Source organism: Microchirus variegatus (genome assembly GCF_963457635.1).
Source record: "Microchirus variegatus genome assembly, chromosome: 3".
Lineage (NCBI taxonomy): Eukaryota > Metazoa > Chordata > Actinopteri > Pleuronectiformes > Soleidae > Microchirus > Microchirus variegatus.
Genome location: NC_139804.1, coordinates 12,895,655 through 12,920,249, shown reverse-complemented (window position 1 = coordinate 12,920,249; position 24,595 = coordinate 12,895,655). Strand labels below are relative to the sequence as shown.

The window sequence follows — 24,595 nt, the reverse complement described above, 5'->3', positions numbered from 1 at the left end:
CATACTGCGAGAGTGAGGACATACTATGAAAGTGAGGACATACTATGAAAGTGAGGACATACTGCGAGAGTGAGGACATACTGTGAGAGTGAGGATATATTGTGAAAGTGAGGACATTTTGTGAAAGTGGGGACATTTTAGCTGGTTCTATCCACCTAAAAAGGGCTGCTTACAGTTTACAATGTGGCTCAGTGGTAAAATGAGTTGTCTCTTGACTGAAAGGTTGTAGAATTTAACGCTGGCTCCACTAGCAATATTTAGTTTATGGGAACAAAAATGTGTCAACTAAAAAATAATCAGCCATACTAATCATAAAGAAATGGCAAAAAAAAATCCCATGAATTGGATATGCCTCTAATTATACATGTACTCTCACTCTGTATTTTATGGACCTTTTTGGTTTTATTTATTTTGATTGTCTTTATTTGGCTCTTGCTCTCTGGTTTTATTTTTGTTTTTATTCATCATTTCTTTACCATGTTTCCCTTCAGGTGTTAATAAAGTTTTTTTATTCTTATCCTGATTCTATTTATAACCCTCTCTTTTTCTTATTGACAACATTTTCTCGTTTTTTACAATTGTCTCTTATTTATTTCTATCTCTTATTTTCTGACTTATATCTGTATCTCTTATCTTATTTTAACTGTTTGTTATTTTAAGGACATCCTGGAGGTCTCCTTTTATGATTTTATGTTGGTGAGCCTAATGCAAATTTCCAGAGCTGGACAATAAAGTGTTGTTTTCTCTATAGTACTATAATACTGCACACAGGCCCATGTCTATGGAGTCTTTCAATCACCAAAGTAGTGATATAGACATGTGTCATTTTGACAACACTGGTTTGTTTTTTTTGTCGGTCCCACATCAAAGGGAATAGACTAGTCTGAGTCAGTGAGAAAAATGATGTCAGCTTGTGTTTCTAAGCAACGTAAATGCCTATATTTCTCTCACTCTGGAACATTCCTTGTGTTTCTTAGTCCAAGCAGTTCCTCTCATCTTCTTGTTCTTCCTCAACTGGGCCTGATGTCTCTGCTGCTTTATGTAATCTGAGGTTATTGATGTTAATCTGCAGTTTCTGATGCCGCTAACTCTAATGAAACCTTCTCTAGGACGTTCCTCATGAGGTGATTTTCAAGTTCTTGACATTTTCCAGATTGACTGACCTTCATGTCTTAAAGAAATCATGGACTGTTGTTTCTCTTTACTTAGTTGAGTGGTTCTTGCCATAATAGGGATTAGACAGTAGCTAAATAGGGATATTCGGAATGCCACTCTGGACAAGACACGTTTGTCAAGTGTTAAACGTAATGTAATAAGAATGTAGTAAAAACAAGAAATAATATTGATGAAATGGTGTCCGTACATGTCCATATATACTGTATGTATCTTCTGTATTAAAGTCCCCTCAGTCAAACTCAATGTGAGAGTACAAATATTTCTAGTTTGGATTCAATTTATATAAAGTCTTGGAATCCAAAGGGCAAGATTTTGCTCACATCATTTTCATACAACCCCAAATTACTTTGAACTAAGGCCTAGGTCCACATATAAACGTGGGTATTGTTGAAAACTGAGGTTTCCCTCGTCAGGTTTTAAAAAAGAATCCTGTCCACAAACATTAAAAACATGACAAGTCAACAGGTGGTGATTTCAAAAGCACAGTTAGCGACGCTAACACTAGCACTCATGTAAAACAAACGTGATGAGGTGGAACACTTTTTTGGATGGAGCAGTGATGGCGGCCTCTCCTGTTACACCCAACTACCCTCCCTCAGCTCCTCACAGAGGAGTTAGTGGAACTGTTTGATTCACTGGGCCTCTCTCCAGCTCTTATTGATTTATTAATCACTCCACCAATGAACTAACAGATACTGACCTTTTCATAGTCCCCGAGAAACTGCCCAACCCCCCAAACCAGCTGAATCGATCATTTAATGGTACATCAAGGCCGCACAGATTATATGTCAGCGTTTTGTCATGCGTGGCCCCCCATATCCAGAGAGGTCAATACATTGTCCTTCCCTAAGAACTGTGTAAACAACAACAGGATTGGACTGAGTGCCGTTATTAACCCCCATCATGGCATTTAAGAACTATTTAGACTGTGGGCTATAATGTGGGCGGCTGAGCTGGGAGGGTCACTGTAAAAACTGTTACTGCTAATGCTGCTGCTGTGAAGCTTTAAATATGGAAGCACACAGTCATTTTTAATATAACTACACAGAAAAGTTAGCACACTAAATACAGAATTTCTTACTGTTAAATCTTACGTTTCTATGCATTTCCTCCTTTTGTGTGTTATTTACACACCATAAAACCCTGGGTGGCAGTTATACTTATTTCCTTGGCCCATTGCCTATGTTATTATTATTGTATTGAACTCAATACACATATACATTTATATATAACCACTTTTTTCATTTTCATCATTTTAAAATAAACAACACATATAAATATTACATATTACATATACATATACATATTATATTTTAAACCCCTGTATTGCAGTCACAGGAGCAAATTCATGGAACAAACTCAATCATCAACTGAAAATGTGCATTATTAAATAGTTTGAAACATTATTATATTTTCATTTATTTGTTTCCTAGTTTGTTTAAATATATTATGGTTATTAACGTGGTGAGCTTCAAAATGTGTACGTTTATAGACATAATGTAAAGGTCCTATACTCTATTCGGACACGGATCGATGGTAATTTGCCTTCTGTTTTAGTTGGAGTTAAGTTTTTTAAAAGGTTAGTTATTTGATTTAAGACTTATTATTTGAGTTATAGCGGAATTTGATCATATTTATAGTCAAAAAACTATATTTTAACCCTTTAAAGGGACACTGTGTAGTATTTATGGGTTTATATAACCCAAAATCCACGTTTTTATACATATTATGTGCTCCTGCATTGTCTAGTCGCTGTATAATAGTTTTTGTTTCATTTTCGTAGTGTTTCAAAAAGTCATGTAAAATAACATGGTCGCGGGCCGCGGTTGCATAGCCACTGTTAGCAGCGAGACGCCATGTTTCTACGGGACCCTGTAAGGACAAATGCTAGAGAACAAATCAAGCGTCGCTTTACTTGTAGCGGAAGTCCCGCCTCCTCTCTCTCCGTTTCGTCTGCTACGGCCGCGGTAGCTCGCCCTCTCCCTCACCTCACGAACCTCATCTGCTGACACGGAGAAAGACGACGAGGACGACATTTGACCGGCTGAGGATACCGTAGCGCTCAGGGAAGGGAGGGGGTGAGCAGAGGAGCAGTTATTTGTTGTAAATTTCAGCCTCTCCTCTAGATGGCACTATAAACTACTTACTTCACCTTTAACCCCTGGTCACGCGGCATAGATCTGTGCCGCAGGTGCACCCTTGGTAAATTACTGTGGGAATAAAACTCCTCATATGGAAAATACACTTTTTGGTAGTTCTGATTATAAATTAGCGAAAATTATGCAGAAGTCACATAATAGACCTTATTTTGTTTGTCTGTTTTTTGGTCCATATAAAAACAAGCTAAATTAATTGATTTTACACATGTTGAGTACTTTTTCCTCAGGTGTGTTTATATAGTGGTGGAAATCAGAAACAAAAACATTAGACAGAGGTGGAAAGTAGCAAAATACATTTACTCAAGTTACTGTATTGAATACTTTTTGTATTTTGTATTTTTTAAGTACAATTTTAAAATAATGATTTTGTATTTTACTTGAGTACGTATCGACTCAAGTATTGTACTTAGTTACTTTATAAATCCTATTCGTTGCTGAGTAAAAATAAAAATTCAGCACAATGAAGACCTACAGAGGGAAAATATACACCAGAACCAGACGAATGATGATGTGATTATCACCAGCACTGGCGCGTGAACATAGAGGACGAGCGCCAAAAGTGACATCATATCCTGTGTCGCGCCGGACGCGTGAGCTCTAAAATAGTTTTGGATTTCTGACCCCTTGTCATATTTCTACTACCCTCACACCTCACGCAAAGTAACTAAGTAACTTTTACTTAAAGTACATTTCAAATGAACTACTTTTTACTTCTACTTGAGTACATTTTCAGATGACTACTTTTACTTCTACTTGAGTAATATTTCATCGAAATATTGGTACTTTTACTTGAGTACAATATTTTAGTACTTTTTCCACCTCTGTCATTAGATTACCTATATTGTGCTGAAAAAAAGGCTAGAAGACACTTTATATTCTTAAAGCCTCTGTAAATACTGTACATTTTAACGTAGTGATGATTAATGCATTCTAAGGATTGATATCATGTGATACAGATCATAAACAGTAGATATTCTATTGTTGAGCGTATTTACAGTGTATTGCCCTTTGAGAAGCACTAACATCTAAAAAAACAAACTTTTATGAGTCCAGAGAAACAACCTATCCAGCAACAATAACCACAACAATGACAACACTATCCAGATATTATTTATTTATATCTCTGTTTTTAAAAAAAACTATTATTTTCCTCTAAAATGACACAAACAGCCTGAAGTTAATCCTTGTCATAGAGCTACAGTCAAGTCTACAGTGTCCCAAAAAAACAAAAGTGGAAACAGGCCAGCTGGAGCTTACTGTGGAGCAGCACAATGGCTGCTGTGAGGGCTTGGAGGTTGCAGTATTGTCCTCTGATTACTGCCCACATGAACTCAACTGGATGCACAAGAAAAAGAGAGCGAAAGGAGGGGGGGGGAGCTGGGAAAAAGGAAACACAACAATGTTGCTGTATCCTTAGTAGTGCCAGCATGCGACGCTGCCCTATCAGCCAACCAGTGTCAGAGAGCACTGGCTTCCTCAATGGATGTCAGTCACTGCGCCACTAATGTCAGATGACATGGAACATAATGCACCAACTAGATCGTGGGCTGGCGAGCAGGAGTAATGGCTCCTAAATTCAGTCGCCCTGGAGCAGAGATCTGTCAAAACTCAGCAGTGCACTGTGGGTTAATGTTCTTCATACACCCCTCCCTCACCACCGCTCTCTCTGCTGCCACTCCGTATGCAGCCAGCCATACTAAAAACCATTTTCTTTCTAATTAATATCGCCGCTTCTGTGCAGCGGCTTCGGTCAGAGTCCGGCCGTGATTGCTTAAGCCACGATCAATGGGTTGCTGGGTTGAGAGCAAAGGGAGTGTTCAATAATGCTCAAAGTACAAAGTCCTGGAGGCTGAGGTTGCCCCAAATAAAGTGGCCTGAGGATACATGTGGCCCAAAAAAAAGCCCAGTGTTCCCAACACGCTCCTCTGATCTTTTGTTCCTGAGGTAAGTGGAAGTGTGTTCTAGGTCTGCCTGAGGTGTGTGTGTGTGTGTGTGTGTGTGTGTGTGTGTGTGTGTGTGTGTGTGTGTGTGTGTGTGTGTGTGTGTGTGTGTGTGTGTGTTTGTGTGTGTGTGTGTGTGTGTGCGTGTGCGTGTGCGTGTGTGTGTGTGTGTGTGTGTGTGTGTGTGTGTTCTTGTACTTGCGGCATACTGAGGACCAGTGAGGGTTTTTAACCAACAAAGTGAGGTCATTTTTACAAAGTGAGGACATTTTGGCCGGACCTCACTTTGTTTTCATTGAAATCATTTCCTTACGTTGTAAACATGCTATATTCTGTTTTTTTTTAACAGAGGTCTTCAATTTGGTACAAAAACCCGGCTCCACCTGCAGACATTTTATGGTACTGCACTCAGTAGTTTTTTTTTATAGATGTCATATAGAGTAGATATTTGTAATTGTGTTGAGTTATAAAGTGGAAATGCTGTGTGTGTGTGTGTGTGTGTGTGTGTGTGTGTGTGTGTGTGTGTGTGTGTGTGTGTGTGTGTGTGTGTGTGTGTGTGTGTGTGTGTGTGTGTGTGTGTGTGTGTACAAGAAAAATACAAAACACACAAAAATGTAATTAAAACTTCAAACTTTTTGAGGGTGTATGACACAATGGTGATTCAACACGCTAACAGTTTGAAAACTGCTGTTTTGCTGTCACCTCATATGATTTTGAATTGGCAAAGCATATATGGTCACTGGTGTGTATTTATGGACACCTTTTTGTCTTGGTGACCACTCTAAACTGTTTGAAACTACAGGTTTTCACACCCTTTCACACGACACACTCAGTGCATTTTCTGTCTTTCACACGTCTTTCATACCTGAGCTGAACAAATGATGGACTCACTGATGGAAGCAGCAGTGGATGATGTTTTAACGATGATATAAGGTGCTACTCAACCGTTTGGTCGACCACACTTTAAGTCACTATATCTCATTGAAAAATGCATCAAGCCAAACACTTAATGTGACTTGCTCTGAATGTTATACTTGATGAATAATGAAAACCAGGTTTATTATGAACAGACGTCTCAACCATTTACTGTAGGGTCTAATTTAAAATAAATACATAATAATAATTATAATTATTATTATAATAATAATATAGTGATTGTCGTTATTGTTATCATAAGTGAATAAAATAAAATAATAAAAAATGCAAATAAATAATTTTTCCTTTGCTTTTTTTGTGGTGCGTACCGGAGGGTCGCAGGTTCAAATCCCAAAACAGGTCAACTGCGTGTGCCAAGAAGAAAAACCTCCAAATGATATGCTGTGTATGCTGTGGCAACTCATAGAGAAATAGAAACCAAAATGCATTCACAGAAAGACTTGGTCAAGTTTTGGGGAAAAAAATGAGAATAATTATTATTGTTGTCCATGAACTTTCAAATTCAATTAGAAAAAAGTAAGGCACGTTATTATTTCTTGATTAAGATCAAATTATAGTGATTTACTTGAATTCCTGAACAGGGAAAAAATAGTTTTAGTGGTTAAATGTTGAATTCTTGATTCATTTCTGACTTCTGGCTCAAATATAGGTCAAATCAGTTTGTTATTTTCCAAAGAAATAACAATCACATTCTTAGAGGTTTTTGACAAAAATCAAAAATACATGTTTTCTTGTTTTTTATGACTTTTATAAATGTGTTATGTACTGGATGTATATATATATATAGATAGATATTGTCCATGAACCAAAATGATTCAGTTTTAATGATTTCTTGAATGATTTAAGACATTTAGAAGAAGAAAAATCTGACACAAAAATACCTCAACTGATTATTTGGTAATCAAAATAATTGGTGACTAATTTATTAGTGGATTAATCATTGCAGCCAAGCTGACGTCCTGTCTGTCTGTTGTCTGTCAGTCCAGTTCCTAAAACTGTCTTCAATCACTGACACTTACAGAGCTTCAAGGCCCAAAGATGCAAATGTCTCTGTTGTATGGTGGGTTTTTCCAAGTGTGAAAATCTCTGTCATTATCTAAAGTTAATGAGGCCGATGTGGCCGGTGAAAATGATACAGTGACTTATAGTCGCTCGTGCAGTTCAGTTCAGTTCAGTTCAGTTCAGTTCAGTTCAGTTCAGTCCACTTCATGTGTGTCAGTGAAACAACTGTGTAGCCACAAGCTGATTAAAGGGATCCAGCCATTGACCACTTATTGACTTTGCTGTGGAACTGAAGCACATCATATTTGCAGAGTTGACATCACTGCTGCCAATATATGTGCATGAAAATGGTTTGTATTTTACGGAAGAGAATTAGGGCCACATGTAAAAGAATAATTTAAAATAAATTGATTTTAATCTCAGAACTCCTTTTTCAGGAGTGTTTTTTTAATCTCAGAACTCCAGACATTTTTCTGAGAATTCTGATTTTTTTCATCTGCATTTTCTGACTTTAATCTCAGAATTCTGACTTTCTTTAATCTCAGAATTCTGACTTTTTCTTTAATCTCAAAATTCTTACTTTTTCCTCAGAATTCAGACATTAATCTCAGAATTCTGACTTTTTCTTTCATCTCATTTATTTATTTTCCACATAATTCTGACCAATCTGAAATTCTGACCTTTTCCTTTAATCTCAGTTTTCTGATTTATTTTCTTTAATCTCAAATTCAGACTTTTTTCCCCTCAGAATTCTGACTTTATTGTTTTTCTTTCTTTCTTTTCAATGTTTTACATGTGGCCCTATACTCTTCCGTAATATTTATTATTTAGAGCGTTTCTATTCCTGATGAGCTGCTTTACACTACAGTTCTGCCATTCACTCACTCACACTTTCATACAGCATTTTTCCATCACTCGTCATCATACACTACACTCCCTCTCGCAAAGTAATTTTGTGATTTCTGTGTGTTGGGATTTAATTTGGTGACACAAACTTACCTCATAAGACATCTGTGGACCAGCACAGGGGGGACAGACCTAACCCAACAACCACACTTGTTATATAAATAACAAAATTCACTATATGTAATAAAAATGTAATGAGCCACTGTGTCCCCACTTACTTGTATACACACTGTCCATCATCGCCGTCCTCGGACAACAGTACTCGCGGCTGCTGTATTGAGCAGCCGTGCTCCGAGCAGCCGACCTGTAATGATTTTGTCTCGGGTTTCTTCTGAAACACTAGAACCACTGGTCAGACTGAGAGCAGAGCACCCAAACACGCTGACCACTGCTTGTCTGAGGTCAGGAGACACAACATGACGACAGATGGACTGAGTCCTGGGGCCAACAACACACATTTCTTTCCTCCTCATCAATGTGCTGATCTGCCAAATAGACAACATAAGTTGTTTTAAGTGTAATGGTTCTTGGATGATGTCTGAGAGAGCAGACTACAGTGACCTCATCAGAGGCAGTTTTGAATGATCCAGAAACGCATCATATACATTTACTAAAGACAAATGAACCAAATATAAGTGATTGGTTAAAAACACATACATTTTTTTATATGTCGATATTTATAATATCAAGATAGGCACAAATTAAAATTTCAAAACATACAAAGCTGCATGAGTGGATCAGTCCGAGAAGACAGTCTGATTCTGAAAGGAACATACAGTATAAAGGCAAACACTGCCCTCAGCTGGTCATTCAGTGTACAGCATGCTGCCAGTCACTCTTCATCAATAAAAACAAGACATTTTTAAATGTAAGGTCCAATGTTTTTTTTTTTCCATTGACCAGAAATTGAATATAAGATAAATATATTGATGTTTTTCTTGAGTGTACAATTACCTGAATTTATGATTTGTTGTTTTTAAATTCACATCAGGATCGCTTCAATGAAACAACCTTTGAGTATTAATGATAACCGAAAGCGACCATAGGTTCCCTGACATCAGGGGTGTCAAACTTGTTTTAAGTTCACATACAGCACAATTTGATCTGAAGTGCGCTGGACCAGTCAAACAATAGCATAATAACCTATTAACAACAAGTACGCTAAATGTTTTCCTTTGTTTTACATTAAACTAGTGCAGTGCCTGTAGAAAGTATGGAGTTTAAATACAGAAGCAGAGCTGCTCAGCAAGGAGTCACTCGGACCTCCAGTCCTCTTTCGCCATGTCTGCGCTGCCTGTGTGAGGAGTGAATCAAAACAGGAACATATTGTACATATTGAAGAGCTGCTGCTGATGAGCTACTGCCTGTCTGGTGTCTGGGTCACATGATAAGTTTCTAACCAGCAGGCCAGATTAGACACCTATTACCTTATGAATACAAATGCATAAATATATATTTTACCAGGCTTCTCTGATGTTTATCACAAATTGTGAAGCTTCAACTCCAGGGTAGGTTGGTCTCTTCTTGGTCACTGGTATGATTTTTTTTTTTTTTTTTAAATAAAGTGATTACGGCCATGCTCCCTTATAACCTTTGTGTCAGTAATGTAAACAAAAGTACCTGTAAATACTATCTGTGATCTCATGATTGTCTTTTGCCTTGTGTTCCAAAACCTCTGCATGAAAAGTGGAAATATAGTTGGGTTTTTTGGGGAGTTTTTTATGCACCTGCAGTGTGACACAAAGCTTTGTGAGTTAAGGCCTCATTATACTTCTCCGCGTAATCCAACTGCGTAACGACGGAGACCCCTCAAGCCTTCATAGTTCTCCGTCGTGGTGCCGGATACGCACTGCAATTTTCCGCCCAATCAGTAGGGGTCGCAAGGTTGTTGTGCTTTTGGCTACAGTGAGCAGAGAGAAAGACTGTTGTTGTTGTTGCAGCTGAATAACATTGAAACAGTGGCCTCACCTGAAATAAATATGTGTGTCCCGGAACGCAGTTTTAAGATCATTTGAGGCGAGAAATTGGCCATTTAGAGTCTAAACGTCTAAATGTGGTTTGTGTATTAAGATATAAGTTTGCCAGCGACGTTGTCAGCGGTGATCACCTCTGTGCACCCTCGGTGCACACTGTGGTCATTTTTCAGATTGTGTCATGTCTCCACAACTCACTCCTCTGATCTGACAACTCTACTCAGCTATAATAGTCATAGCTGCTCTTTATTATTTACATTGCTACATCTTAGACGTTTGTTAGCGCTTGAATGCAACCGATACAAGATTTTATTTTATTTATAACTTCATTTGGTCCAAATACATACAATACATGTAATACAATACAATGCACAACTACTAAAACCTTACAAATACACAAATACAGACGAAACAGATGAACTAATATTACTAATTTTACAAAAATATCACTTGCAAGACCAAAATCTTCTTTTTACAAAAACATGCTATCAATGTTACAAAAAATACTTTCAGTGTCGCATTTTGCCAAGGTGTAGCTGCTATTGCTAATATGACAGGTATGAACTTTCATCTCACAATCATTGGAATTTATGATATAATTGTTATTCTTAAAAAAAAAAAAAAATCAAATACACAAATTTTAAATAAGATCATTATAATAATAATTGAATGACTGGGACGATGCGGATGCTCCCTAGTGGCATTTCAAAATAAGTCTCTAGGATGGCATACTACGGTGTATTTGTCGTACACAAACAGCATGGCAACATTGTCTGCTGATAAAGATTAAACAGTACTATTATGTACGACTGACTTACTGTGAAACACGTATGAAGAAGTACTATTAAGGGTAAAAGTAGCTGTGTTTGTATGTGGCAGTCATCTTGGAATCCTAACTCAGGGGGTACATGAGTTTCGGAGTTGGAAATCTGAGTTCTGGGCAAAACAATTAACATGTTGCAATGCACTATGTGAATGGAAATGAATGGGCAAATAACAAAAATTGTAGTGTAAAGCAGCTTTGAATGGTCAAGACTAGAAAAGTGCTAAAGAAATACAGACCTATTTACTATTTCACAGGTGAGAGGTTGGCAGGGTGAGAACAAAAAGAGACACAATTATTCACAGACCAACAAGAAATGTTCACTCTGCTACTGAATGACGACTGTAAACAGGAACCATGAGCACCATATGTGACATCACACATCATCAAACAACAACTGCTGTGTCTGTAGCTGAGACATGATGATGTCTGATGGATCCTGTGGGTGTTTCAGGACTCTGGTGGGTCTGATTGTTGGAATTCAGACTGGTGGTTGTTGTGGTTGTTACACATTAGCTGCTTTTTAGTGTGTGATGGGGCTGACAGCTCCTGTGGCTCGGTCTGGTCATTGGATTCTGAAGGAGCGGCTGTCAGAGCAGACAGTCTCTGACTCCCTGGTGGATCCTGTGGATGTTTTGCTTGAGCGTTGGACTCTGAAGCATCAGAGGTCTGACAGTGAGCGTCAAGGTGTAACTGTCTCTGCAGTTCATCTGCACTGTGGGCTAACATGATGCTCACCTTCCTCTGATGGGCCAGTGCCTCCTCCTTGTCATTCAGCTGTACGATAACAAAACAACCATCAGTAACTGGTGAGAAAAATGAGCACTCGTATGACTTTTTTCTGACAAGAATGATAACTTCAACTGAGTACTTAATAATGCAATTACATCAAAATAAATCAGACAGAAGCTAGAGCAATGATGCCTGTCTTATGCTGGTTCTTGAAGCAGGAGGCGCACAAACAGCTCAAAAACCCTTAGAAGAAGCAGAAAACATGCATTAAGACGTGAAGTAAAGACACTAACCAAGTCCAGCAGTCTGTAGAGAGATTCTAGAAGATCCTCTGGCATCTTCAGCTCCAAAGTGGAAGGCAGCAAACCTCTCAACCTCTTACTTACACCCATTAAAGGACTCTTGTTAACACCTGAAAATAAAAGACAAACACTTTATTTTAATCATTCCAATAAATGGGAATTATGAGGCACTCAAATCAAGGATTATTAGCGACATAGGGAAACCGGGGCTGGTGAGTCAGGTGACCCTGTCCTCTTTAAGTCTGGCTTTGTTAGAATTTTCGTCCTGCAAGAGATTTCCCTGCACTGTCACCTTTTCCACCTTATTACTATGTAAAGTTCAGTGAGATCATATATGTTGTTATGAGGTGCTATACTATTGTAACTGGATTCCCCACTGCCACACTGTAGCAATTGTTAAACCCTTCATCAGCCCCTTTTCTTTCCCTTTTTTTTTAAATAAATAAACCAACTTTCCTTTGACTCTAACCCATTGTCACCTGTGTCCACATCCGAGTTCACAACTCAATTTATGCAACTCAACACAGCTCAACACAGGTTATGCAAAGGAAAATGAAAAGTAAAAAAGAATTCCAAAAAATGATTTTACAGTGACTTGCCTTCAGCTTTGCACTGGTGTGACTTCAGGATATTGGTCTCAGCCAGCAGCAGGAAGTGGTCACTACGTTTCCTCAGCTGCTGTTCAAAGGCGATGCGAAAAGCGTCCGCAACCATCCACGCCTCCTCTCTCCTTGAGCGCTGAGCATCAAGCTGGAAAACACGCACACAGGCACACTTTAATTTTAACAGTAACTACAATTAATAATTGCTGGGCACGGAGTCTTTGCTTTAATGTTGACGACGTTAATGCCGCATATGACGTCATGTTTACATGACTCCCGATTGTTAAAATGAGTCTCTAAAGTAACGCTAAACTTTAAAAACAGAGGCACACACACACGCAGTACACAGATATGCTGGTTATCTGTAGCGCTGCTCTTTTTGTTTAAAGGGGTAATATTATATATAATATTATAATATTATATCATTTGGAAAAGTGATCAATTGCCGGCTCTAGCAGACACATTGTCGTCATAAATAACATGTATCCACTGGACAAATAAATCCTCTGAAGCTGGAAGTTTGTGTAGAACTCTGTGCTGCACTGTGCAGCCAAGAATATAACTTTTCGCGGACTTCCGGTTATCGGATAATGTTGCCCTCGCCAGCACTCTCTTTACGGTCAAAGCGGAGCTCAACGAGACAACAATTCCAGGAATTTAGCGCGTAGCGACGTCCTATGGGTGCGGAAGTCAACATCACGTGTTTTATCTCCTGTACTTAGACTGAGGAGGACCACAAGAACATGAGTGAGTCATCTTTTTTCACACTTTGCCGACCGATAGGACCTCCAGAGTCCTACGGAGCTAACTGGTTGATAACGTGTCAAACGTGAAGGTTAGAAGAAGATATTTTACATAAATGAGCATCTCAAACAATCAACTATATGCTCAAGTAATTATTTGAATCAAATAAAATTTAAATTTTTATGCAATCTCTGGTTTTAAAAACACGTTACTCAGATAAACTTACACATCACCACTTTCAAAATAAGAGACACTGTCTTCGGCTTTTTACTACTTCCTGTATAAACCATTTATAACACTCGACAAAAAATAGCTTACAGTTGTCATTTCACAACTGTCATAATACATTAGATGTAACAATAGTCAAAAGAAGTCACACTTCGCACATGCACAGAACAAATGGGATTTCTGGTACAAATCGGGTGGCAACAGGACAGCAACAGGAACAGCTTCACCCTCAATTTCACGTCAGCCGTTTGTTCAATTTGTCACATGTTAAGATGTGGTTTACCTCCTGTTGCAGCTGAATGAGCTGCTTCCTGCTGGCAGCAGCAGTGCGACTGCAGGTACACGCTTCCATGACTCCAGGACACCGACAGGCCCCCAACACGGCCAGCTGGAAAACAGAGGGTGTGACACTGAGACAAGTGACCTATAGACTCAAATAAAAGGTTAATTTAATGTGTGTCAACTGCACCACCAGCACATTAACGTCACAATAACGAAACATGGCCGCTCACCTAATGAAATCTTAGCCAGTTTAGGGTTACAATGTCTAAATGCAATGTTGGCAACATTATCTTGTGTTTAAGATTTAAAAAACTGATGTTTGTGTGAACAGATTTTTCATCACGGTACACAGGAGCTCTTGATCCACTACAGGTGTTGACCAGCAGCTCCTTTATCCCCACAAGCTAAAAAAAACCAATGATTTTTCTCTTTGGACTTTGGTATGGGACAGCAAGGAGGTCAGAAATGATATTTTCCAGCCATGAGGCGCTTTAATAAAGGTTAACAACCAACTTATAAAGGTAAAGGAGGGCCAGGCAATAGACTCTAACAGTTAATGGTTAGTTAAATCATTAAGTAACTGTAACAGGATTAAGTAATGTTATGTAAAGTGTTACAGCTAGAATTGGTGCTCTCTCTCACCTCCAGGACGCCTGCGTGTCTCTCTGTGCTGGTCTGAGGTTTGGTGCCTTTGTAAACCCTCTGCTCCCTCAAATTCAACATGGAGAGAAGCTCCAAACCCTGGCGACTTAGATCTGCAAACAAACACAAACGACAGGTCTTTTTAAAGATGACGTCGGTAACTCCAGACAGACTGAAATTCAAATCACAAAGATATGATTATATCACTGTCATTCTACGCCATTCATCGTTTACCAGAGTTTTCTGTTCGCAGATGCTGGATCTCGCGCTCTCTTTCCCGCAGGCTGTCAGTCAGTCTCTTGTTCTCACTCACAATTCTGATTAAAACAAAAGCAACAGCAATACAGTTACAATGCAAACAGCTACATTAAATGTTAATGAGGGTGGGCTGAAAAGTTCATAGACTGACCATGATGCAGTGGTCAAATTTGACCAAATGTGGTTTATTTTCCAACATAGTCTCCCCTGCAATCGACATGCTTCTGACATCGGTACTTACTTCTCCTTTGTCAGCCTATGAACTAGGGCTGCGACGATTACTCCAGTAATTCGAGTAACTCGATTACAAAAATTCCTCAAGGCAAAAACTCTGCCTCGAATATTCGTGTAATTCCTATCTTGCGCATTATGCGGCCTATTCAGTGCAAGGATCATTGTTCCACACGGACCATTTTAGCAGACGCACACCCGGATTTCACAGCTGGCGTACCACAACGGCACGTCCTCAATGATTCAGCATCTGAGCCGAAAGCATATTTGTAGCGTCGTCGTGACTCATGATGCGATTTGACTAGATATGATGTTAAGCTTTGAATTGCTTAAATAATAAACTTATTCTTGGTAAATTGCGAGAGTATTATTGCCTACACACAAACACACAAACACACTCACCCCTGTGTTAGGTTACCACACCACGGTTGTGTCATTGCCATTATGCATTATTTGATTTGATTACGCAAAATTATTATTAATTATGATTATTTTATTTTTTTAATTTAACTGATTACTCGATTAATCGAGGAATGATTGGTAGAATACTCAAGTACAAAAATATTTGACAGCTGCAGCCCTACTATGAACTTTTCAGCCCACCCTGTTATAAAGGAAATCCCACCCGTTATATTTCTGCTCCCAGGATTGTTCAGTCTTCTTCACTTGGACCTGACTGAAGCTGAGCTCCCACTGCAAACTGTTCACCTCCTGTAAGAGATCACATATATGTTTTTATTTTGGTATAATTATCATGTGTGTTGTTCATGTGCTGGGGTAAGTTGAGCCAAAGGGTAAGTTGAGCCACCCCTTGTTGCTAGGAAACGGTAAAAAACATTGATCATGTGACCAAATATTTAGGAGGAAGGCATCGTTTCATGGAGTCTGTAAAGGTAAGAACCACATGGGTAAAGTGGTTAGACATTTATTTTCAAAAAACTTTTTTCACTCTTGAAAGTGAATTTAGTCTATCATACATTTCATGAGAATTGTGTTTAGACCAAAATAGATCATTTTAAATGTGTTTCATACATCAATTGTGGTATATATGTGCTACAACACAAGGTCATTAACACAGCATAAAAATGCACAATTTTTTAACTGTGGGGACTTATAAAGTCAAAATGGAAGTTCTGGGGTAAGTTGAGCCATTTGGCCAGGGGTAAGTTGAGCCACCGGTATTTTGGCTAGGGTTAGGGTTAGGGTTAGCCTATATCTTAAATATTGAATATGAAGAAATGGAATATTGAGGAATATTGAGTAAAAGCAGAGGTGGGAGATGGATGGATCAAGGGAGGGATGGGGGTAGATGGAAAGAGGAAGATGGAGGGAGGAGTTAAACAACGATGGAGAAGAGAGGATAGATAGAGGAAAGAAGGAAGGATGATGAGAGGGTTAGAGTTTCAGTTCTGATTGTTCAAATGTGTTACGAGTCCATAACTGACCTTACTATCAGCAAGGACACCAAGAAACTATGATTCTGGACCAAGGATTCAGTTCTAGTGTTTCCTTTCCAAAAACACAGCTGTTAATGTTCTCTTCCCAAGCGCACTTTAAGGCATTCTCATGTTAAAATGTTTTTTTTACAAAACAGCTGTTTAGCAGAAATAAAAAAGGTATTTTACCTGGTGAATAATGTGTAATAAATAAAAATACACATGAATGTGAAGAAGTGATTTTTTTTTTAGCGAGGGAGGGGTGGGGTGGAGGTGGGGAGGAGGTTGGGGTGGGAATAGGCATACAGCTCAACTTACCCCGATCCTATGCACACCTTACCCCATACACGGGGTAAGTTGTGCCACGAGACCACTTTTTTTGGACATGCTATATTATCGAAACAGTTGTGTTTACACTCATTCTGTTTGTTTGAAGGGGTGCACAACATCCTGAAATATATGCAGATGTATTAGTTAGTGACAAAACTATTGCCTTGATGTAGTGATCCTAACTATGAAAAATGGCTCATCTTACCCCAGTCTCCCCTAATACCCCATAATACCCATGCACTGTACACAAGGGATGAGCTGACACAATATGATAGTATCTAGCAATGTTGCTGCACATCTTAAGGTTGTAAATTACTTTTCTGTTTAAAAGAAAGGGATACATTACTAACAGATAATAACAGATTTTTTTGTGAATATGTGCTTTTTTACAAAAAGCATCCACTTGGGGTCTAAAGCTTAGTGTATTATCATCAATCATCATGCAAAGATATTGGTACTGCTGCGCCTGCTCCACAGTCTAATTGCCTATAACTACAGGAGAGAAATTATTAACTATAAAACGTTTTTTTTTTAATGTTTTCTTTTTTTAAATATAATGATTCTATTCTAAGGCTGAATGATTTTGAATAAATATCTAATTGTGATTATTTTGACAGGAATTGCGATATGATTGGCAATATACGTAGGAATTTAGATTTTTACTCATTTTCATTCAAACATATTTAAAAGGATTACTGTCTGATATTTCTGCAGATCTGTAAGAAACAAACATGTTCTCGTCTGTATAATAAGATTTGTATGGATCAAGACAATAATGAATCTAAAATGATATTTTGACACACATTTTGGCTTTAACAAATACTGCGAGGCAAAAACTCTGCCTCGAGTATTCGTTTAATTCCTATCTCATGCGGTCTGTTCAGCGCAGGGATCATTGTTCCACACGGAGCGATTTAGCAGACACACACCCAGCTGGAACGATGATGGAGAGTGAAACAGGCCGTAAAAGGCAATAAATGTCCAAAGAATGGGACCATTTCACGCTTAAACAAGAAGCCAACAAGATGAAGTCTAACCATTGCAAACGACAGGAATAATTGGTAGAATTCTCGATTACAAAAGTATTTGATGGCTGCAGCAATAGTCTTCACATTGTGGGAAAATGTCCTGTCTGTAAAGTTTAATTATGACCAATTATAGCTGCATCTGTCAGAGCCTGTTGAACAGTTTGTCCTTGATAAACAGAAAAGAGCAGTTAGTTCCCGACCGTCGAGCACAAACCTGCTGTTAAAGACTGCCACAGCAAACAGACCAAGCCTTTATTTGAGCAGCCTTGCAAGGGGAAAGCACCTACCTTCTCCAGAGCTTTGGCTTTCTCGTCACTTTTCTGCAGCAGGCTTTTAGTGTGAGTCGTGGCTTTGTCGAGAATGGCCTGTGTGAAGAAGAAGAAGGCCGTTTAGTTGACGGCTGAACAGGTTTTAGTCTCATCATCTCAGACCCTGGTTGCTTCCATCCCTTAGGGTATTTTCATACCTAGCTTGTTGTTCCCAGGTGTTTCTCACTAGATTTGTTCTAATGCATCATTCTGGCACAAATCAACCAGGCTGAGCCCGCCGAGAGAGGGAGGTCTCATCAGATATATGGCATTGTTTTCTCGGCGTAGCCTAGTTGGACATCAAACTTTCCTCTTAGATCTTTATATAGTTGCATATCAGGTTAGATAAATGGATAGATTTGGCTCTGTTCAGATCTGATATAAACATCCATCTTGAGAGATCCAATCACAATATGAGAGAGTACAACATCAAAATGCCCTGAAAGCATCTCATCTGACTCTCACATTCACATACATGTATTTTAAAACACACAGACATGATTTCTGTTTGTGAGAACAAAAGTTAAACTCTTTTAGCTTCAGGCTGACGTCATTGAGCAAAAGAATGTAAAACCAACCATCTCAAAGTCTCATTTACCTAATTTTCTGTGAGACACTGAACAACACAACAGTACTATCACTTTAACATGACAGTTTAGGCTTGTATATAGTGTTTTGAGTACAGTTCTTGCCTATTTTTAAAATATTTTTCTTAATTTTGGCAGCTGTGAATCAGCAACTGAGGCAGCTGTGAATCAGCAACTGATATAAAATAACTGATTTTCAATATGGAGTTAGGTGTGGGAGAGTGAAAGCAACACAACACTTCCAGTCAGAAAATGCTGTCTAATGGTGAGATTAAGTGGTGAACAAGTTTTATTTAAAAAAAAATGTTGTCAAAATTCACTTTGAAAAATCTGAACCATTATTTTGGCGGGTCGCAAATGATCATTGCAGATGGATTATCTGGACTCTGGATAATCCTGTGATTCCCTCTGAGTGGTAACAAGCAGCAGCACTTTGTTTACCTTTCCCTGTAAGATCTTGAGAGCCTGATATTTTCCCTCCAGGTAACGATGTGCCACTTCCAGTTCACAGCACAGCAAGTCTATCACCTGTAAACACAGGGCCATCACTTTCAGGCTGCCAGGAAAGAGTCGAGAACTGCAATACTATTTTTCTCTTTCATCATGATTCCTACCTCACTCGCTTCCCGCAGTCTGTCTTTCAGCTCATCTTTGGAGAGGTCATTCAGAGAACCTGCTTGGTCACAGAGAGAGTGTTCCTGTATTAATAATGACACATCATCTACATCAGCTGACAATGGGCAATAGGCGGGGTACACCCTGGACAGTTCGCCAGTCCATCACAGGGCCACATATAGAGACAAACAACCATTCACTCACACTCTCACACCTACGGTCAATTCAGAGTGACCAATTCACCTAATCCCCATATCGGACTGTGGGAGGAAGCCGGGGAACCTGAAGAAAACCCATGCACACATGGGGAGAACATGCAAACTCCTTGCAGAAAGGCCCTTGTTCCGAAGTTGTTCCAAACGGGGCTCGAACCCAGGAACCCGGGTCTGCTAACCACTACACCAACTGTCGGCCCCACAATTTTTAGAAAATATGCTTCCCTCCCTCAGTTTTTCCCTGACTTGTAAAAAAATCTGTTTTCCCTTATCCAAATGTGCCCTACTGTGAGTCAAATGACACGTTTTGCATCACAGTAGGGTACATTTGGATAAGGGAAAACAGATTTTTTTACAAGTCAGGGAAAAACTGAGGGAGGGAAGCATTTCTAAAAAATACTACTGCTATTCTAGCAATACAAAGCCACATTCAAATCGGTGAAGTATCCCTTTAAACAGATATCGTGATATATCGTTACATGAGTCTTGCAATCATATCGTTGTATTGTGATATTGGTATCGTGGACCATGTATCGTGTATCGTATCATTCCTATCCTTTCCTAGACAGACATAAAGGCAGAGACCGTTTTTGAACAGAACTGATGTGACTTTCAGTGCTCTGTGTTATTATTTAGGTGACTCCTCCCTGTAAAGTGAACAGACTGGTCCACAGTACAGTAGACAAACACTTGTCCTTAAGATACAGCGACTGGTCGCCTCTGTGAAGTGACGTCGTCGGCCATTATGTGTCTGTTGTTGATCGTCCTGATCTGGCCTTGTTTGTATTTCCACCACTTTGAAGGAAACAGCAGCTGTTCTCACTCTCTCACTCTGTGTGCTGTTTGCTGATGAACAACTCATGGACTCTGTTTTTTGTTGTTGGAGGAAACCCAACCATGAGACGGCATATTATACCATGTACAATATATGGAATAGGCTGGCAAAGGGTAGAAAATTCCAGATAATTTTCCATAAAATTTAGTTAGGGATTTTAAGAAATATCCCAAATTAGGAACATTCCATGGGAATTATGGAAATGTATAAGAATTAACTGCAAATGATAGATAAAACAATAATAATAATCAATAAAAAGAAACACTAATGCAATGCAAAAATATGGTTAGCTGAACAAATGGAATAATATTGAAAACTAGGAGGCAGAAGAAACAGAATCATATTCCATAAGCGAGCCTCTTGAATGAAATGGTGCGACCTAACTTACATTTAGCATATCTGGTTTACCGGCTAGTTAGCTACTATACATTTTGATTTAACAGTAAACACACTTTTTGTCAATTCAGTTTCAGTTAGCTATCTGTTTTTTGTTTTTTTTATTAACTGTAGTTTTAATTTTTATTACAGTTATCGAAAAATGTTTTTTCAATTTATTTATTTTATGTTCGTCAACTATAATAACCATGGCTACATTATGTGCCATTATTAAATCAGGTAACTACTGTAACGTTGCACCATGACCTCTACCAAAATGCCAATGCCAATTTAGCGTTAGATGCTATTCATTATGCCTCTTTACACTACATGCAGTTTTGCTTTAAACTAAGGGTGGGAATCACTGCGTAGTATATGATATGATAATCAACATATTTCAATCATATAGTGATACATCACAAAAGTCTATGTATCGAATGTGTATGGAGCATCTTTTAACATAGCTTTCTTTCAGCCAAGTAACTTCCACCCACGTTTGCCCCTTTCATTTGAGCCATAGAAAATTATAAATTAGAAAAATATTGATGCAATTGATGCAAGTAAACAATATTCTTGTTTGTTTAAACAACATTTAAACAGCTTTAAATTCACGGAAACTCTATTACTGTGCAATAAATATTGCAAGATTTCATATCTTTATATTCTGGATCATGTGACATGGGCCTATAACCTTTCACCGCTAGTGTGAGGTTGTGCTTTGGTGACTCAACTTTGGTCGGAGTAGTTTGGTTAGATAGTTATATCTCTATCTATCGATATATACAAATGAATATGCATTGTTATTTAATTGTATATTTTGCATGCACGTGTGCTTATGACAAAACACAATGTTTATATATGTATCTGCATATGACACAGTTTCTTTAACCCTTAGAACACAGGGCATTTTGGCTGCTTTTTTCCCATTACTATGTGTAGGTGGGGGAGGAGCCAGATGGGGTGTTACAGCAGAGTAGTGAAATCAGCTGTTCTGTACCTGCATTGAATGAACTGAGCAGGTGAGGGGAGGAAGCTCCTACTTTGCTGACCGCCTACACGTACTGTTTACACGCTGACAAGAACGTTTTAAACCCAGTATGTAAGAAACGCACTGTTGATTAACCTTTGCCTCAATAAATAACCAAAAACTGCAATCATATGAAGTCCACAGTGTTTATTGCCAGAAGAAGCGCGTCCGGCAAGTAGCTTCCAAAAGTTCCTTCACTTAGCCTCTCGGCAACTCAATCGTTTTTTGATAGTCGCATAACACTATGTTTAATGTTTAAACGTACAATATGTACAGAGGCTATAAGAATGTGGAATATAGAGTTTCTCATATCTTTTTTTTCAGCACAAGCTAGGCAAACAGATGTAAAATATGTCACAGTTCAAAATGAACTTGGCTCATTCAACAATACATAAGAAGATGAAATGAAACACATTTTTAAAAGCCTGAATATGTGACCTGTAAAGGCCCCCCCCCCAGGATGTCCATATAAGGAGTGTACTATTCACATGGCAAATTAGCATGGCTGCACAAGCGGGTTAAATTGTTTAAAATGTCCAGTAAATTCTAATGAATTCCCATAAATGCCTATATTTCCCATGGAAAGTTTCTGGAAATGTACAGGAAATTTTCCATGAATTTTCCACCCCAGTTGATAGGGATGTTCTCACCACAGTGCGGAAGCGTCCAGCTCACTCTCTGGTGTGTCTTTAGTCTCCAGGTCATCTCTCCTGCCTGCACACCTGCTCGCAGCACTGGAGACTCTGGGGGACCGGCGAGGCTCCCGTTCTTCTTACTGGAGGAGGGACTGGGCACTGATCTGAGCCTCATCCCATCACCCAGGTCTCCATCCACCATGTCATCATCCAGGCTGGAGGCCTCATTCACCCTCTGCATCTGAACCAGGTCAGAGCTAACCTGGCTAATACACCTAAACAAACACAAACCCACACACACCCAGATTAAATTTAGAACACTCACACAGCATACACTGTTATGCATATTTTCCCACTCCAAACTATATGAACTTGAATGCTAATTGAATGTGAAGGTGATGTGTTTTTGTGTAATGGGGGAGGGTGTGGCCTAGTGAAGTGATCAACACCCTATATCATGGGTGTCAAACTCTGGCCCGCGGGCCAAATTTGGCCCGCCATGTCATTTCATTTGGCCCTTGAGGCAATATCAAATTAACATTAGAGCTGGCCCGCCGGTATTATACAGCGGCACCGCCGCTGCCTCAGCTCCGCACCCAAGCTGCTCAATTGCTCTCCATGTTCGGCAGCACTTATCTATGTGAGCAACTTTTCTCCTCAATGAAGATGACGAAAACGTCTCACAGGATACGTCTGACTGATGAACACCTTCGTTCGATAATGAAGGTTGCCTCAGCTCAAAGCCTGAACCCCGACATTAATGAACTAGCATCCAAGAAAAGATGCCAGGTATCTGGCTTGGGCACATCAGATTAGATCAGTGTGTCGCAAACTGAGCAGTAAAAAGGCCTGAATGGTTGATTTATTCATTGTTATTTTATTTTCAAATTTATTAGCTTGTGGAAAAAGTTAATGTTGATATTTACCTCAGAAGGCTGCAAATAGAAAAGAGGCATTCAATGTTTTATTTAAATTTTATTTAATATGTCATTGATGTTTTTTTGTTTGTTTTTTGAAAGTTGATTTTGCACTATTAAGTTATATAAGCGTTGCTTGTTCCATATTCAGTGTTAAAGCAAATCAGTGTAGCAAACTGAGCAATAATTAACATTTTATTCATGCACTTTCTCTTGCTACTTCAAGGCTTGAATGTTTGATTCATTCATTATTGTTATTTTATTTTCAAATTTATTATTAGCCTGTGGAAAAAGTTTATTTTGATATTTACCTCAGAAGGCTGCAAATAGAAAAGAGGCATTCAATTTTTATCCATCCATTATCTACCGCTTATCCTGTATTTAGGGTGCATTCAATTTTTATTTAAATTTTATTTGATATGCCATTGTCATGGATTTCATGTCAGAGAGTGTTTTTTTGTGTTTGTTTTTAATGATAAACAAAGCCGTGCTCAGTGGAAAGTTCTTCTGTTTTTTTCCTGAAACTGGAAAACGCCTTGACATTAAGTAACGACATTTCACAATACTACTATTACATAAAGGTTTACGATCACTGACAATTTGAATTACGACACTTTTTGAATTGTTTATACCTGTAAACGCCACACATAATGTTAACCTTAAATACATTATTTGTTAGTATGTCAGTCCATGAGATAATAACCTAAAACCTTATTCTAAATCTCTTTCCCGATATACTGCCTGACTGAAATGAAATCAATAATCAAAATAAGATAACACCATCTTTCATCATTTCATCATAACCCAAGAGTATGAATAGAAGTATCTACCCCTTACATTATATTATGCTTATTCCTATGAGGTGCCGTTTGTAAGTATGTGTAATGTATGTTCAAGTATTTATTCCCCGCTATGGTGTATTTAATGCATTATTTGATTCTATAAACACATCCTGACCTCCTTATTTAATTTAGTACTTCGGATTACAGGCGGTGTGAATTTGCATATTAGCTAAATATTTAGTTTTTATAAATTTAGATTTATATTTAACATTTATATTTATTTTACCATTTAGATTTAACATTTATATTTAACATTTATATTTATTTTACCATTTAGATTTAGCATTTAGGTGTAACATTTAATATTTACGTTTAACTATTTAATACATTTCTAAGTTAACACATATTGTTGGAAATGCAAAAACCTGAACTGTCGACATTTTAAGAGGAATTATCCGAGAGTTTTCTTCTTACCTGTGACTGGAGCTGGACTGAAGCAACACACTTTGAATTCCTCGTGTTTATTAAATTCAATTTAAAGTCTCTGCCGAGTCGAAGAAGGTTCAATG

The 24,595-nt window shown here is 38.4% G+C and overlaps 1 protein-coding gene across 1 annotated transcript; it reads right to left on the bottom strand.

The window, feature by feature from the left end:
• Positions 1 to 11,365: 11,365 nt before the first annotated feature.
• Positions 11,366 to 22,568, bottom strand: ccdc125 (coiled-coil domain containing 125; the record flags this gene model as incomplete). The annotated part of the gene is made up of 11 exons (XM_083886828.1): positions 11,366 to 11,692; positions 11,941 to 12,059; positions 12,549 to 12,699; positions 13,807 to 13,947; positions 14,448 to 14,560; positions 14,682 to 14,764; positions 15,562 to 15,647; positions 18,018 to 18,095; positions 19,067 to 19,153; positions 19,240 to 19,355; positions 22,343 to 22,568. 11 exons carry the CDS (start codon positions 22,566 to 22,568, stop codon positions 11,366 to 11,368), a joined length of 1,527 nt encoding a protein of 508 aa, XP_083742954.1.
• Positions 22,569 to 24,595: the final 2,027 nt, after the last annotated feature.